Below are 15,627 nucleotides of genomic sequence, written 5' to 3'. Positions count from 1 at the left end.
TAATTATCTCAGAATTAATGGTGAGTCATTTATTAATATTTGATACAGTCCCTCCAAGTTGCTAGGATGCTAAACTACCTAAGCATTCCAGAGGTGGCCGAATGCACCTTCCCGGTTATTCAGTTTAAGATCTTCCTGTTCAATGTCTTCCTGGTATATTTAGGTCAGTAGGGTTAGGAGGCCTCAAGCATGAGACTTGCTACTGGTCAGAAAATGAACTCACCTTTATTTTTCCATTATCTTTCTTGCTAGAATCCTCAAATGAATTATTTTACTAAAACCCTCTTAAGATTCCACTGGTTTCTCTGTGCATTCGCACCAAACTTTCTGTCTTTGTAAAGGAGTAACATACTCCAGGTGAACTTCTAAATTAAGTGTCTTTTTCATCTTTATAACCCTCATCAGATGTGTCCTTGGGGATAATTTGTGCCCATCTCCTTTTTCTTTTTCATGTGATTTTTACAATTTACAGTCCTCACCACTGAATAATCTCTTTATTCATTCACTTCTTTTTTAAAATTCTGTAAAATTGCTCAGAAATATTGTATTTTGTTTGCCACCTTCCCCATCCCTACATTTCTTGTTGCTTTTTGCTCCATATTCTTTAAAAATAACCAAGGTATAGAGCTTTCTTGAATTTTCTCCCCATTCATGGTTTTTGTTTTATTCAACTATTGTATACTTCATTATCTGTAGCCCCTATAATGGTACATAGAACATGATAGATGCCCCAAAAATATCTTTTCAGAACAAATTCATATTGTCAGCCTGTTTTTTAATTTCCATATAAGTCATCTAGCTGAATATTCTCAGCCAGGAAGAAAAGCATAATAAGTTAATGAGTTGCCCTTCTGAAACGGTTCAGTTTCCAGGCTAGATGCCAATGCCATGTGTCTGGCAAGACTGTAATACAATGGGGCAGTCTGGTGGGGGCCATAATGTAGGACTGGACTTGTTCACCAGGATCAGGCAAGCATTGGAAGGAAGGACCTCTTTGCGGAGAGTGGGATGAGGTTCCATCCAGCAGCCAGAGGCAATGAGTACAGGAAATGGTTGGTTGTACAGAAAGGATTGTGGCAGCAGGGAGGGGGCCTTATCCTAAAGCAGCATGTTAGAAGATAGCCAGAGCACACACAGAGGGAGGCAATTCTCAAACAACATATAGGTAATTCTCTTAACAAATAGCCAGTGCCACCAACCCCACACTGTAGTGCAGGCGCCAAACTGCATTCATGGCAAACCTCCTGTAAGCCAAAGTTTGGTTTTAGAAAGACTCAAGTACCAGGCAGGAGCTCAGCCATAGGTACAAGTCAGGGTGTCAACCATGAGGTCAAGATTCATTACACAGCAAGAATGACTTGACTAGGGGGTGTTCTCCAGCATGTCAGGGGGCAGCTCTACAAAGACCCCTTTGTGAAATCAGTTACTAGTTCCCCAGATCACAGAATGACCAAACTGGATTAAAAGCTATTTAGAAACATCAGCCAAACAAGAATATATTAAGTGTCATCCCTGCCAGGCATTCTTATAGGCACTGAGGATAAAGCAGTGAGTGAAATACACCTCGTCTTGCTCACCTGTGTCATTTTAAAAGCCAGTGAGTAACTAATAAAAAAAAAAATATGTAATATATCTGCTGGTGCTATCTGCTAGTTTGAAATATAAAAATGAAAGGGGGCTTGAAAATGCCAGGTGTTTGTTATTTCTGATATATTTGTCCAAGCAGACCTCTCTGATAGTTGACCTTAGAGGAAAAAATGTCATTGCCGTTCCGTGATTTGGAGTTGGAGTTTGTGGGCAATGACATGAATGCTATCAATGAAAGAATCTGCCCAGCAGAGCTGTCCTCCTTTATCTTGTCTTGGCCTACCAGAGTGTTCTGAGCAATGTTGCTTGCTTTATTACAGATTTTTTTTTTTTAAGTTTTATCCACTTAAATAGTTTACACAGCAACTTTACCCTAATTTGGGTGGCAACTCTCTTGCAATTAGAGGTCCTTTCTGAATATCCGTGGATATTTTATCTGCATACCCAGGAACCTCTCCTGAGGATGCTTCATTTCCACCTTCGAGGTCTTCTGAAATGGAGCACTGCAAACACACATATTAGCATTCCCAAGGGCCAGCTGGTACAAATCCGAGTTAATTATTTTTCTTCCGGCTTATCTGTGGGTTGTTTCATTAATTGTTATCTGTACGTATTCTGGACACATCCTTTTTTCTCAATTAGAACTCAGTAGAATGTTTTTGAGCAAACATTTAGGTGCCTGCTCTAATACTCAAAGGCCTAAAGATTGTAAACAGCAAGTAGAAAATCCATTTGGAGCTTTAACCCTTGACCTTCTAGGTTTCACTTGCTCGTTAATCCCAAGCAGCACATTTCTCTGAGAGGGAGACAAAAGTGACTTAGAATCTTCCCTGTGTCATTATGATCCAAAAGTGTTGGCATTTGGGTAGCAGGTGTGAGAGAAAATACCAAAGTCACCTCATATTTGGATGATTTCTGTTATTTTCTGTGTTTGATAACCTGTGATCAGTAGTTGCATTTCATGAGTGGAGCCTTCTTCTCCATTAAGCTGAATGACCAAATAGTTAATCCAAATGCTGACAGTGCTGACCAAATTCCAAAGAAGAGATATTTGGTATTCAAATGAGAAGGGTGGGTGAGGCAAAAGTGAAAAATACAAAAGTATAGAAACATGAAGAGAACTTATACTGAAAGAACAAATTCTTCGATTCAGTTTTTCTGTACAGGTACATCCTTAAAAGCACTACCAATTGAAAGTTGCACCAATTTATCCTACAGTGTGAAATACCTTAAATAAGGTATATGACATAAATTGAAGCCCCATCAGCATACTCTATTTCTCTTCCTAGTGGTTACAGCTTGGTATTTCTGCATCCAGCCTGCAATCAATAATCACTCCCTTCCTCCCTCCCTTCCTCCCTTCCTTCCTTTGTTCCTTCCTTCCTTCCTTCTTCTTGAAATAGTCTCACTCTGTCATTCAGGCTGGAGTGCAGTGTCAAGATCTTGGCTCACTGCAACCTCCACCTCCCAGTTTCAAGGGATTCTCCTACCTCAGCCTCCTGAGTAGCTGGGACTACAGGAGCATGCCATCATGTCCAGCTAATTTTGGTGTTTTTTTTAGTAGACACAGGGCCATGTTGGCCAGGCTTGTCTCAAACTCCTGACCTCAGGTGGTCCGCCCGCCTCGGCCTTGCAAAGTGCTGGGATTACAGGCATGAGCCACCATGCCCTGCCAATAGTTATTTCTTGAGCACCTACTATGTGTCACTTTACGAGCTATTCGAGAAAGTAGGAAACCATCCGATATTTGATGCTATTGGTTCCAGTGGGGCTTTCCTTATCAAGTTTTTTCTGATTGTAATAATCTCTTTACAGCAGAGAAAGGTAGGTATCTGAATGACAGATGTAGTCTTTTCTGCAGTCTTTTTAAGGCTCAATAAAAACCCAGTATAGAGCAAGTATTATACTTAAGGTCACATACCGGTCTCTAGGTTTACTGAGATTTGTCTGTGGAGCCTTACTAAGCAGAATGTCAGCCATGGACTGTCAGTGTTGACAACAATTTTAAAGCTGTTAGAAATGCACAGTCTGTGTTTTCATAGGATCTCCAGGTGAGAGCTCTGCACATTAGAATTTGAAAAGCCCTGTTCTAAAGTAGGGGCAGACAAACTACAGTCCATGGCCAAGTCCTGGTCAATGCCTGTTTTTGCAAATAAAGTTGTATTGGAACACAGCTATGCTCATTCATTTTCTTAATGAGTTAAGTAGTTGTGACCAAGACCCTGGTCCACGTGGTCCAGAGCAGTAATGCTTGAATGTGTGTTGTTGGACCCAGGCCAGTTTATGTACCAGTGCCTGTTTGTGAGCTGTTTTAGGTTTGTGTTAAGTACAAATACTGAGAGTAAGCATTTATAAACTTTTATTGCTAATTACCCTTGCCATGACATGCAAGAGGAAGATCAATTTTTTAGTAATTTGCATTATTATATTTTATAATAAGTTAGTGAGTGTTAGGGAATTATTTTTAAAAATTGATCCATCATCACCGATTATGTAAGAAACAGCACTCTATGAGTATAGATGATATATGTTTGTAAAAAACAGCATTATAAGTGAATTTGATTATACATCTTGATGCCAAAGTGAACTTTCTTATGGGCTGTGATAATCGCATTGTCCTATTCTTCTTTGCTCACCCTGCTTTTCTATGAATCTTCCTCTTGTCTCTTTGGGAATACTTCCTTGATCTTGGTGATGCTGTAAAATGTGATGCCTTCTTTCTCTCTGTGTGTCTTCACTTGGATCCTCTCTTCCCCAGCTACTACTCACAGAGTAAGCTTTTGCCCAGGCCAGGCCAATTGCTTTACTGCATCCCTGCCATTGTAGGTTGCTTTCTGGGATGGTCTCTGGCCACAAGTCCCTCAAGCTAGTTAGAACCTTCCCCAGGGCTTTTCCCCGGAACCTCACGAAAGCGACTGCCTACCTCTGGGATCATAAAAGAAAATAATGTGGCCCCGGAGGCTACATTCCCTACCAGCTGGTGAAAGCCTGTGTAAGCTCCAGGAGCAAAACTGTATGATGGAGACTCCTTCCATCCTAGGGCTTAGTTCCTCTAGCCTAGGTTTCCATGACTCTGTGGTTTTCAAAAGTGTGGTTGGACTAGCGGCATCAGCATCACCTGGTAATTTGTGAGAAATGCAGATTCTTGGGCTCCACCCCAGACCTTCAGAGTCAGAAACTCTGGGATGAGGCCCAGGAATCTGAGTTTTAACATGCCTTCTAGATGATTCTCATGTTTGCTTGCATTTTAGAATGTCTGCTATAGCTCTGTAGCTCCTCCTTATTTCTGTGAGTTACTTCAGCATACTTCCCAGGTGTAAGCCAACTGGTTCCCTTTAACCCCTTAAATTAGAGTTGATTTTCTGTCACTAACAACACAGAAAGTGCTGTTTCATATACCGTGAGTACTATTCTTACCAAACCGAGAATTTGCCTCAGCACACTCTTGTGCCCTATGGTGGCCCAGAGCTCATCTCTTTTAACACTTATTTTTATTTCCTTCCCCATACACTTTATAACCCCTTGTATTTGAAGATTTTTATTCTCTTCTATTTCAGTGTCAAAGTCTCTCCCTGAAACGCAGAGGACTGTATCCGTTCTAAAGTGACTTTGCTACCCAGATGAGAATTAAGGATAATCTACCAGATAATAGGTAGAGTTCATCAATGTGGTTTGTGAATGCATTTTTCTAAAGATCAACTCTCTCATGGAGAACTTTTATTTTCCTGCTCTCCAAAAGTAGACTACAGCAAGTTGTATAATTTTTAAGTGACTTTCTATAAACTTTATGAAATTACCTCATCTTGAGCTCAGTCATTGAGGTAGATCTAATTCATTTTTGTCCCCATTAAGTTACCATCAATTGCTTCTTTTCACAAGAGATTTCTTTCCTATTACTGCTCTTCGTGCCTTTAATCACTCTCAGTGCTTTCTTTCCCCCTCTTGATTTGTAAGTGTTTTTCTGTGATTCAGTCTCCTGCCTATTCTTGTTACAGAGTACAACCTTCATTTGTTATCTGGGTTCCTTGTGCTGTTTGGGGAGAAGGACAGTGGTCAGATCTTTCAGTATTTGACAAATGTCATGATAATAGAGTGTTTCAAGATGGAGATGTTGAATCAACTTTTATGTTTGGTCGAGAAAATTGATTCATAATGATAGGTGACATAAGGTCTTTGATGAGTTTTTCCTTGGTATGTGTGAGGAATGAAAAAAATCACTGCTTTTTTTAAAAACAGAATTTAATGTTTTCTTTTGTTGTTTTCTTTTTTACTTTGATGGCTCTTTGTACAAGCTCCCTTTACAGATTACTCTGTGGTCAGAGAATCAGCATGTGACTTTCTCTAGCTATTGGATAAATAGTCTTTATATCAACTACCATTTGGGAATTGAGATTTGAATGCTTTTCTTTTATTTCATACGTTCACTATCAAGATGAGACTCCATTGCTGTTTCTTGCACCTTTAAGGTTGTATCATGTTATTGGATGTTCATGTCTGTCTTAGAGCGTGGGCCAGAGAAGACATGACTTGAGCTACTTTTAATTCCCATTTGTAGATCCTGGGCATCTCTAGCTCTCTGTAGCCACTGCATAGCGGTGTTACACCCCATATGAGGGTGAAGCTCTAAAGACAGTTCTTAAGGCACAACATATTTACTACCAACATTAACACTGAAAATTCTTTAAGTGACCCATACGTTTTAGTGCCTTTACGCACAAGAGTCCCAATAGTATGGTGAGACGCTGACCCGATGAGGGTATGTAGAGCTCATTCCCTTCCTTCTTTCTCAGGAACTTGTGTACTTTGAATGGGAATAACAGTTGCAGCCTCCCACTAGATTTTACTCGTTAATTTTGGTTCTTTCCCCCTCACTTACTTGTTCTGTCTCTGTGCCTGTATAGTTGGATTTACATAAATTAAATGTGTATATGATGCAACTTTGACGTATGATACTATATAACATGCTAATGAAAATACAGAGAGAACAGTGAAAACAACCAGGGATCAAGGAATTGTTGAAGGGTATTCTTGTCATGCATATTAGTTTTCCATTTTTAGGATTTTTCGTTTGTTTAATATTCAATTATCCAACCAAAAGGGTTATTAAATATATGTTGGTTGAGAGCTTGCACTTCAATGACAGACAGAGTTCTGTTCAGTTCCTGCTCCGCCAGTTTCTGGCTTTTTGTTGATCAAAATCTCTTCACCTCACTTGTTTGGTCTGTACAATGGGGTTAATCCAGTGTTAGAGGAAATAACACATGAAGTGCTCAGCAGTGTCTGGCACTTTGTTGTCATTCCATAAAATTGTGGCAGTGGTGGCCATCTTCAGGGCTATGGGTATTGTGGTCATTTACATGGAAAGGACGGTTAAGGGGCGTCTCCCACTGGCCAGGCATTGTTGAGCTAGTTGATAAGGGATTCTAGAGCCAGGCTGCCTAAGTTTGAATCCTAGTGGCTCTGCCACTAACTGCTTGGCCTTGGGGAACTTAATCTATGTGTGTCTTAGTTTCTTCATCTATAAAGTAGACATGATAATAGTACCTATCATAAGTTTGTTGTGATTAATAAATGTGTTCATATTTGTAAAGCTCTTAAAACAGTTTCTGGCAAACAGTGTCTGTGTAAGTGCTAGCTGCTGTTATTTTTATTTTATTTGTTCACTATAGATCAGTTAATTTCTTTTATTCCACAAAATAAATATTCATTCTGTACCATATTTCTGCTACTCTTTGAGGAATGGGGATGTGGTGAACAAAAGAGAGATAATTCCTGATTGTATGGAGCATACAGTGTCGTGGGGCAGACAGACTCAGTAAAACCTCCACTAGTTTTCTTTCTTTCTTTTTTTTTTTTTGTTGAGACAGAGTCTTGCTCTGTCACCCAGGCTGGAGTACAGTGGCGCGATGACAGAGTCTTGCTCTGTCGCCCAGGCTGGAGTACAGTGGCGCGATCTCAGATCACTGCAACCTCCGCCTCTCGGGTTCAAGTGATTCTCCTGCCTCAGCCTCCCAGGTAGCTGGGATTACAGGCACCTGCCACCACGCCCAGCTAATTTTTGTATTTTTAGTAGAGATGGGGTTTTGCCATGTTGGCCACGCCAGCCTCAAATTCCTGACCTCCAGTTATCTGCCTGCCTCGGCCCCCCAGAGTTCTGGGATTACAGGTGTGAGCAGCCACGCCCAGCCTCTCACCAGTTTTCTAATTACAGACTGATTGTGAGAAGTGCTGTGAAGAGGACACTGGGAATCAAGAGATGATTAAGATCTAGAGTTTGCCTTCAGGGGGAAAAAAAATCAGCCAAATGGTGGAGCTTGTACACATTAGAAGCATCTGAGGGGAGTTTTCAGTACTCCATATACCCAGACCTTACTCCAGAGCAATTAAATCAGCTTCTTGGGATGGGGGAGGTAGTGAGGCATCGGGACTTTTGAAGCTGTCCAGGTGATGCCACGGTGTGGCCACTTTGAGAAGGAGTGATACAGAGAGTGATACCCTGAGCATATGGGAGGCCGGTGCAGATAGATACAAGGAGAGTTTACATATATCTGTAGATTCAAGAATCATGACAGTTGTTCAGGGGGCAGTAGATATGGTTATTCTGGCTGTAGAGACCGCCTCAAGATTATCACAAGAAAATATTCATGGCTTCTCCAAAAGACCAGAATCAGAGCTGGAATCAGCTATCCCTGGTTTTGCGAAGTATGGAATCATGTAGATGCCACTGATTTAAAATATCCACCAGTTTCCATTTTTTCCTGTTAGCTTCCACTGCTGCAGTCTCTGGAATTATTAACTCATGCCATTGGAATTAATGAATTGCCTAGCCTGGTAGCTACATTGTTAGGAGAATATTATAAGGCAAATTCAGTTCTTATCTTAGATTATTAGTTCCCAACCATTTTGGCACCAGGGACTGGTTTCATGGAAGACAGTTTTTCTACTGAGTGAGGGTCCAAGGGTGCGAGGTTTCAGGGGAAGAGGTGGTGATTGGGGGATGATTTGAGTGCATTACATTTATTGTGTACTTTATTTCTATTATTATTAATTGTAATATGTAATGAAATAATTATACAGCTCACCATAATGTAATGTATAATTATTAACCATAATAATTATACCATCCACCATAATCAGTGGATGCCTTGAGCTTGTTTTCCTACCAGATTGTCCCATTTGGGGGTGATGGAAGAGAATAACAGATCATCAGGCATTAGATTCTCAAAAGGAGTGCACAACCTTGATCCCTCACATGCACAGTTCACAATAGGGTTCATGCTCATGAGAATCTAATCCTGCCACCGATCTGACAGTAGGCGGAACTCAGGTGGTAATGCGAGCCATGGGGAGCAGCCGTACATACAGATGAAGCTTCGCTTGCTTGCCACTGTATTACATGAACGTGGGCCTGACTCTTGGTTTCTCAGAATCAACATATAAAACATTAATGGTTAACATTGTGCTTATTAATTAGTTACACATAAATTGAATCCCATTGAAAGTTTATTAAGCAGATAGGCAAAATTAGCTTGTGTGTGTGTGTGAGAGAGAGAGAGGGAGAAGGAAAGGGAAGGAATAGTCAAATTCGGTGGCTTTAAATGGGCTTTTGTACATCAACATCAATAATGTTATCCTTCCAGGCAGTATTTCAGGTTTATAACTGTACACACTTGCAAAGGAGAAACATTTTGGTTGGGCGTGGTGGCTGATGCCTGTAATCCCAGCACTTTGAGAGGCCGAGGTGGGAGGATCGTTTAAGACCAGGAGTTTGAGACAAGCCTAGGCAATGTAGCAAAACTCCGTTTCTCTCTCTTAAAATAAAAAACAAAAAAAACACCCAAAAAACTGGGGAAGGAAAATCAGTTATGGGGCAGGGGAGGTGGGGTGGACACATAAAGAAAATGCCTATGTAAAGTCAGTATGTCATAGTTGGTGATAGCACCTGAATGTTTCATGCTCAGCAAATCATTTGATTTAAAGGTTTGGACTACAGGAGATGTCTTTTCATTGGAAACATATAATAGGACATTTAAGTGTGCTGGCAAGTTGTAGGATCTCTTTGGAAATGTTTAGTTTCTGCATGTCCGTTAGAGGCTGTCCCCTTGAGCACCTGCCTCTTTGGGTATGTGCTCTCAGAATTGGGACACATTCACCTTTAATCAGAACTTCCAATCAACACAGCCTTTTTTAGGTGGAGGAGAAACTCAAAAGTTTCTTTGCCATTTTTACAATGAAGAGAAATAACTCAGTTTTCTTACAAATGAAAAACCATTTTCTTTGGTGAGCCCTTAATGTCTTGTTTCAGATAGGTAGGGTTTAATATCATTTTCATTCTTTCTGTTTTGCTAATAGGAAGTTGACTTAACTACATTTTCTTACAGTGTCAGGACTTGCCAACTCATGATTTGGGAGCTCTGAGTTGTATGTATGGTAATATTTTGTTGATCACTTATGCCATTCACTTATGTGACACTAATACAAAAGACATGACACTAAGACTACAATACTTGCATTTTTATTCATTGCTGGGAAGTATGATTTTTCCTCTTTTTTTTTTTTCTTCAGACCAGGAAAGGAAATCAGGGTTGGAGCTGAACACTCACACTTTGTTGGCATCATGAGTGAGCAATTCTGAGGTTGGGGAAAGTGGAGCCTACTTATGTTGGGGTTGTAGGGACCACTATGACCAGAGCTAGAAAGAGATGAAGGCACAACCCATAACCCTGTGGAAATCTGGGAATAGGGCTTCCCTAAGAGAAATCTCTGGAGTTTAAAGGACTTGTAGGGATTGTGAATGCCCTGGACATGTGCATGGGCATTTTTAAAAACTGCAAATAACCAAGACAAAATTCAGTAAAGATAAAGTAAAGGAAGGTTACATTCAGCCAGTAAAGTGTGTGTTTAAATTTAAAGTGAAGCTTCTTAAAAAACTATTTTAAAACTTTATATGTAACAGTATTTTAGAATTACATGAGCCCTTCTAAATGTGAAAGAAAGCAATATCATAATGCAAGTTAAATTTGAGCAAATATAGGAAGATTTGGCATGTTCTTCTGAAAGGGGGCCAAGTCGTTTATAGTCACCAATCAAATCACGTCTTGTCTCATCTCTGTCAGCTACTTGGTATAGCCACAGAAGTCTATAGAATGAGACCGGCAAGAAAGTAGCAAATAAGCTTCATTTGGGGGCATTATTTTGCGGCATTTTATCACAGTAATATTCATCTCTTCAATATATAGAAATTAAGTTCTAAAAAATTTTAGTCTGTTAGTGTATTCTTTTTATTTATTTATTTTTTTTTAATTTTTTTTTTTTTTTGAGACGGAGTCTCGCTCTGTCGCCCAGTCTGGAGTGCAGTGGCGCGATCTCGGCTCACTGCAAGCTCTGCCTCTCAGGTTCACGCCATTCTCCTGCCTCAGCCTCCTGAATAGCTGGGACTACAGGTGCCCGCCACCACGCCCAGCTAATTTTGTTTTTGTATTTTTAGTAGAGACAGGGTTTCACCGTATTATTAGCCAGGATGGTCTCGATCTCCTGACCTCAGGATCCTCCTGCCTTGGCCTCCCAAAGTGCTGGGATTACAGGCGTGAGCCACCACGCCTGGCCTGTTAATTTATTCTTAAACCTCAGTGGCCACAAGAAGGTGATGCTGACCTTGTACCCATTTTCCATCACTAAGGATAACAACAGTAGCCTCCTTCAGAGAAGAGCTGAGCAGGCGTGATAAGAGAAGTCAGGAGGTGATATGAATGATAAACTCTTACTCCATTTACTTAAAGCAAGTGGTTTTAATTAAACATAATGTATACCTTTATCACTGCACTTGGCAAGTTTTGGGAAGTTCAAGACTGGTGGTGCTGCTACTCAGAGGTTATCTGTAGAAAACAGCCTTAGGTCTTTTCCAAACAAAATATCATTTTAAAATGAAGTTGGGTCAAAATTCAAATAAAACTCACCCTAAAATGAAGTGTGCAGTATCCACTCTTAATGTGTGTTGTATCGTGTAGTCAAAAGACTCTTAATGATTGCCTGGGAGGTTGGTGCAGAAGGCATTTTTATTTTTAACAGTCTCTAAAACACACCTTTTAATACTCATTTTTTTTTTTTTTTTTTTGGAATTCTAAGTTAATTTCTATGCTTTATCACTAGTTCTTTTTTAAAAAAAAAAAGTCACAAATTTCAGAATTAAGTGTCTGAGGGATTTATTTCCTAAATAATTTAGCTCCATAATGTAATCCTTTACAGTAGTCATTACAAAGGATTTGGAATACAGAAAAGTGCACAAATAAAATAAAGTCATCAGGCTAGGTGGGACAAACACCTGAGTCCTGGAGGGCGAGGCTGCAGTAGGCTGAGATCGCACCAGTATACTCCAGCCTGGGCAACTGGAGTAAGACCCTGTCTCGAAAAAATAAATAAAAATAAAGTCATCCATAATTCCTTAGCTCAGAAATAAAAATTATTAAAATTTAATTTATCTACTTCTAGTATTTTCTTTTTATTTCTGTATAAATGCATATTTTTAAAAATTAAAGTGTAGATCATACTGTTTTTTCCACTTAATAATATTCTGAAATAATTTTATGGCATCATTAAATATTTTTCTGAAACAAGATTTTTAGTGGCCATTTTATTTCCCATTATTTGATTATACTCTTATACTTTTAATCATTTCCTATGTTTAAGATACTTAGCTGTCTTCCTGTCTTTTTGCTGTCACCATAATGTGATCATCTTAAATACGTTTAGTAGTATACATTTATACATGGAATTTGAAGTATATTATTATCCCCACTTCAGCCCCCCTTGGAGATATGGGACTACATTGAGTGTTTGTTTTTTTAACCCTACACCTACAAGTTGGAAAAATTTTATTTTTTGCTATCCTTCCCTAAAATAGTCCTCTGGTGACCATTTAGTTAATTAAGGCTGATTGGCTTCTGTCATCTGCTGAACAATGCATTTTGCTAAATGGTCCCAAGTGTTAAATAAAAACCTATTAACAAGTATAATAGATATTTAGACATTAACAGATGGCTTCGGAGGGTCTGCATATAATTAAAGTAAATAAATCTAAGTGTAATAGTGACAGTTGGGTAAAAACAAGTTATTTTTATCAAGGATACTTCATTATAAGATAACCCAGAAAACAGCCATTGTGATAAAATATAAAAATTATAGCATAAAATCCAGTATATCTTGTAATATGTCTTTGATTACCAGATTTCCAATCTAGATCTAACACATGATACTTAGTGGTTGCTACAGACTTCACATCCAGCATGAAAGGAAATATGGTCTTGTTTTTTAAAAAAATTATTTTTTAATGTATAAGTCAATAGTAAAATATGGACGTGTGAATTTTTTAGACATCACTGTTTCCATATATAGAATAAATGGACATCACTGTGTTAACAATGCCTCAAATTAGAGTCTAAGAAATAAGTTGTTTGCTTGTTCCTATTGGACTCATTTTATATGTCTTCATGGATGGACAAAGTAGGAAATCAATATGAAACTAGACTTGAGGTTTTTTTTTTTTCAGTGATTTTATCCATTTATAATGTAATATCAAATTATTTTTAGTAATTTTGTGAAAATAATTGTCTTAAAACAAGGTCATTAAAGACTCTAAACATAGGGAAATGTATGCATATATCTAATATGTTTTCTTTAATCACATTGTGGCCTCTGGAGGAACAAGTTCTTTGTGTCTACTTGTTTTCTCACCTCTCACGAAACTACTACAAGGATGAGGAGAGTTATGGATGTGGTTTGTTCCATGAAAGCATATTTAGTTGGCCTTGGTGAATGGAGCTGCCGGGTTTGGTTAAAAGATCCAGAGCCCAGGCATGTTGTCCCTTCTCTGCTACCCTCAGGACCTGGCTGAGGGTACAGACCAGGTTCTCCCCTAAAACTGGCCAAATTAATTTGCCTTCTTGTTACTCTTCATCGTCATCATCATTTCTCTCCCATACCTTTTTGTATTCTGCCCCAGAAAAGGCTAGGCCAGCCTCTACCAGACCAGTTTTAGCCATTTATGGAGAGTTCTCTGTCTTTCTTTCTGGCTACTTTTCCTGTAACTGTAGAAGAGTGAAGCTTTCTGGTTTCAATGGAGTGGTAAGTTAAGGAGCTTGAATTTAGAGGGGCTGCAGTTGGGTCATGGAAGTTGAGAGGGCAAGTGTGATGTCCTAATGTCATTAACTTAACTGGGATAAAGAAGCCCTCAACACAGTTATTCTGTCTTACAAAAATTTGGGGGTTCTCACCTCAGCTGATAATAGAGGTCATATTACTTAGCCTTACTTTGCTTGTACATTTATTTCCCTCATCACCCTTGTGTGGCAGCCTCATAAACACAGCTGAAGGCTTCAGACTTCCCAGGGTTCTCTGGCCAAATGCCATTTGAATACCATCTCAATTCACCAGTAATGTGATGTAAATAATGATTTCTCCAGTAACTCTTGCTTATCTAGAGGATACACCAAAGGAAACAAAATTGAAATGAACACCACTCTGATGCCAACGGTGTTAGCAATATTTTCTATCTTCTCCAGGTTTTTCTTTTGCAGTGCTCTTGTGGGTTCTTGCTCTAGTGTCCCTTTTTACATAACCCATCACCCTCCCAGTTAACAGGCACAACAGAAGAATGGGGTATTTCAGGTCTGTAACAGCTGTGCTTGAAAAGCAGCAGCTCCCCTATTTCACACGTTTGGTGTGTAGGGCAAGGATAGAAAGGATGGCAATGGGTATCTGTCTATCTAAGTGGTGACAATTGAAAACTCCTAGGCATTTGTCTTAATTCATTTTCTGCTGCTATAACAAAATAGCACAGACCGTGTAATTTATAAAGAAAAGAGACTTATGTGGCTTACAGTTCTAGAGGCTGGAAGTCCAGGAGCATGATGCTAGCACCTGCTCAGCCATCTGGTTAGGGCCTGCTTGTTACATTATCCCATGGCAGAAAGTGAAAAGGCAAGAAAGTGTATGATACAGAGAGAAAATGGGGGTTGAACTTATCTTTTCATCAGGAGCCCACTCCAGCTAACTAAGTTTTGCAATAAAGACATTCATGCATTTGAGGATGGCTATGCCCTCATGACCTAATCACTTTTTAAAGGTTCCACCTCTTAACACTGGCATAATGGCAATTAAATTTAAACATGAGTTTGAGAGGGGACATTCAAACCATTGCATTATTGTAGAGAAAAGCATGTAAATAAGAAAATGCAGTTACAGACTCAGTAGGCTGAAGTATATGAGAGGAATAAGCAGAGGAATAAAGCAGAGGCTGAAGTATAAGAAGCTCATTATGTGCACATCTTTGGCTAACTTGGGCCTGAGAGTACCACATGAAATGTGAAAAGTGGATTTAAGTTTCTCATTCAAAAGTTTCTTATTCGAACTGTGTCATTCTTTTTTAGTTTATTAAAGTTAGTTACATTCTATTCCCTGAATTAGATCAGATTTATGTATAGACCATACAATTAAACTCATTGTGTGAGATATAAAATTTGAATTGAGAAAGTGAATTCCCTGGACAACATAACTTTTTTTTTTTTTTTTTTTTTTTTGATATGGAGTTTCACTCTTGTTGCCCAGGCTGGAGTGCAATGGCATGGTCTTGGCTCACTGCAACCTCCACCTCCTGGGTTCAAGTGATTCTCCTGCCTCAGCCTCCTGAATAGCTGGGATTACAGGCATGAACCACCACACCTAGCTAATTTCGTATCTTTAGTAGAGACGGGGTTTCACTATGTTGGTCAGGCTAGTCTCGAACTCTTGACCTCAGATGATAGTGCCGCCTCGGCCTCCCAAAGTGCTGGGATTATAGGCGTGAGCCACCACGCCCGGCCCATAATCTTTTTTTAAAAAATTATTATTATTATTTTGAGATGGAGTCTCATTTTGTCACCCAGGCTGGAGTGCAGTGGTGCAGTCTCGGCTCACTGCAACCTCCGCCTCCTGGGTTCAAGCAATTCTCCCACCTCAGCCTCCCGAGTACCTGGAACTACAGGCACGTGCCACCACACCCAGGTA

The 15,627-nt window shown here is 39.5% G+C and overlaps 1 protein-coding gene across 3 annotated transcripts in view; it reads left to right on the top strand.

Moving 5' to 3' along the window:
* SUCLG2 (succinate-CoA ligase GDP-forming subunit beta) overlaps nucleotides 1-15,627 on the top strand; it is a 277,740-nt gene that overhangs the window by 182,906 nt on the left and 79,207 nt on the right. Inside the window, exon 10 of one of the 3 annotated variants that reach the window (XM_015446184.4) lies at nucleotides 5,145-14,086. The exons of the other annotated variants lie outside the window; for them this stretch is intronic. Coding sequence (XP_015301670.1) covers nucleotides 5,145-5,189 — 45 coding nt within the window. The 3' untranslated portion in view covers nucleotides 5,190-14,086. Of the gene's footprint in view, nucleotides 1-5,144; nucleotides 14,087-15,627 lie in introns of those variants that run through there. 3 annotated transcript variants of the gene reach the window in all.

Source organism: Macaca fascicularis, chromosome 2, assembly GCF_037993035.2.
Source record: "Macaca fascicularis isolate 582-1 chromosome 2, T2T-MFA8v1.1".
In the NCBI taxonomy this organism is placed as follows: Eukaryota; Metazoa; Chordata; class Mammalia; order Primates; family Cercopithecidae; genus Macaca; species Macaca fascicularis.
Note: the sequence above shows the minus strand (reverse complement) of the source record. Positions and strands in the feature narration are given on the sequence as shown.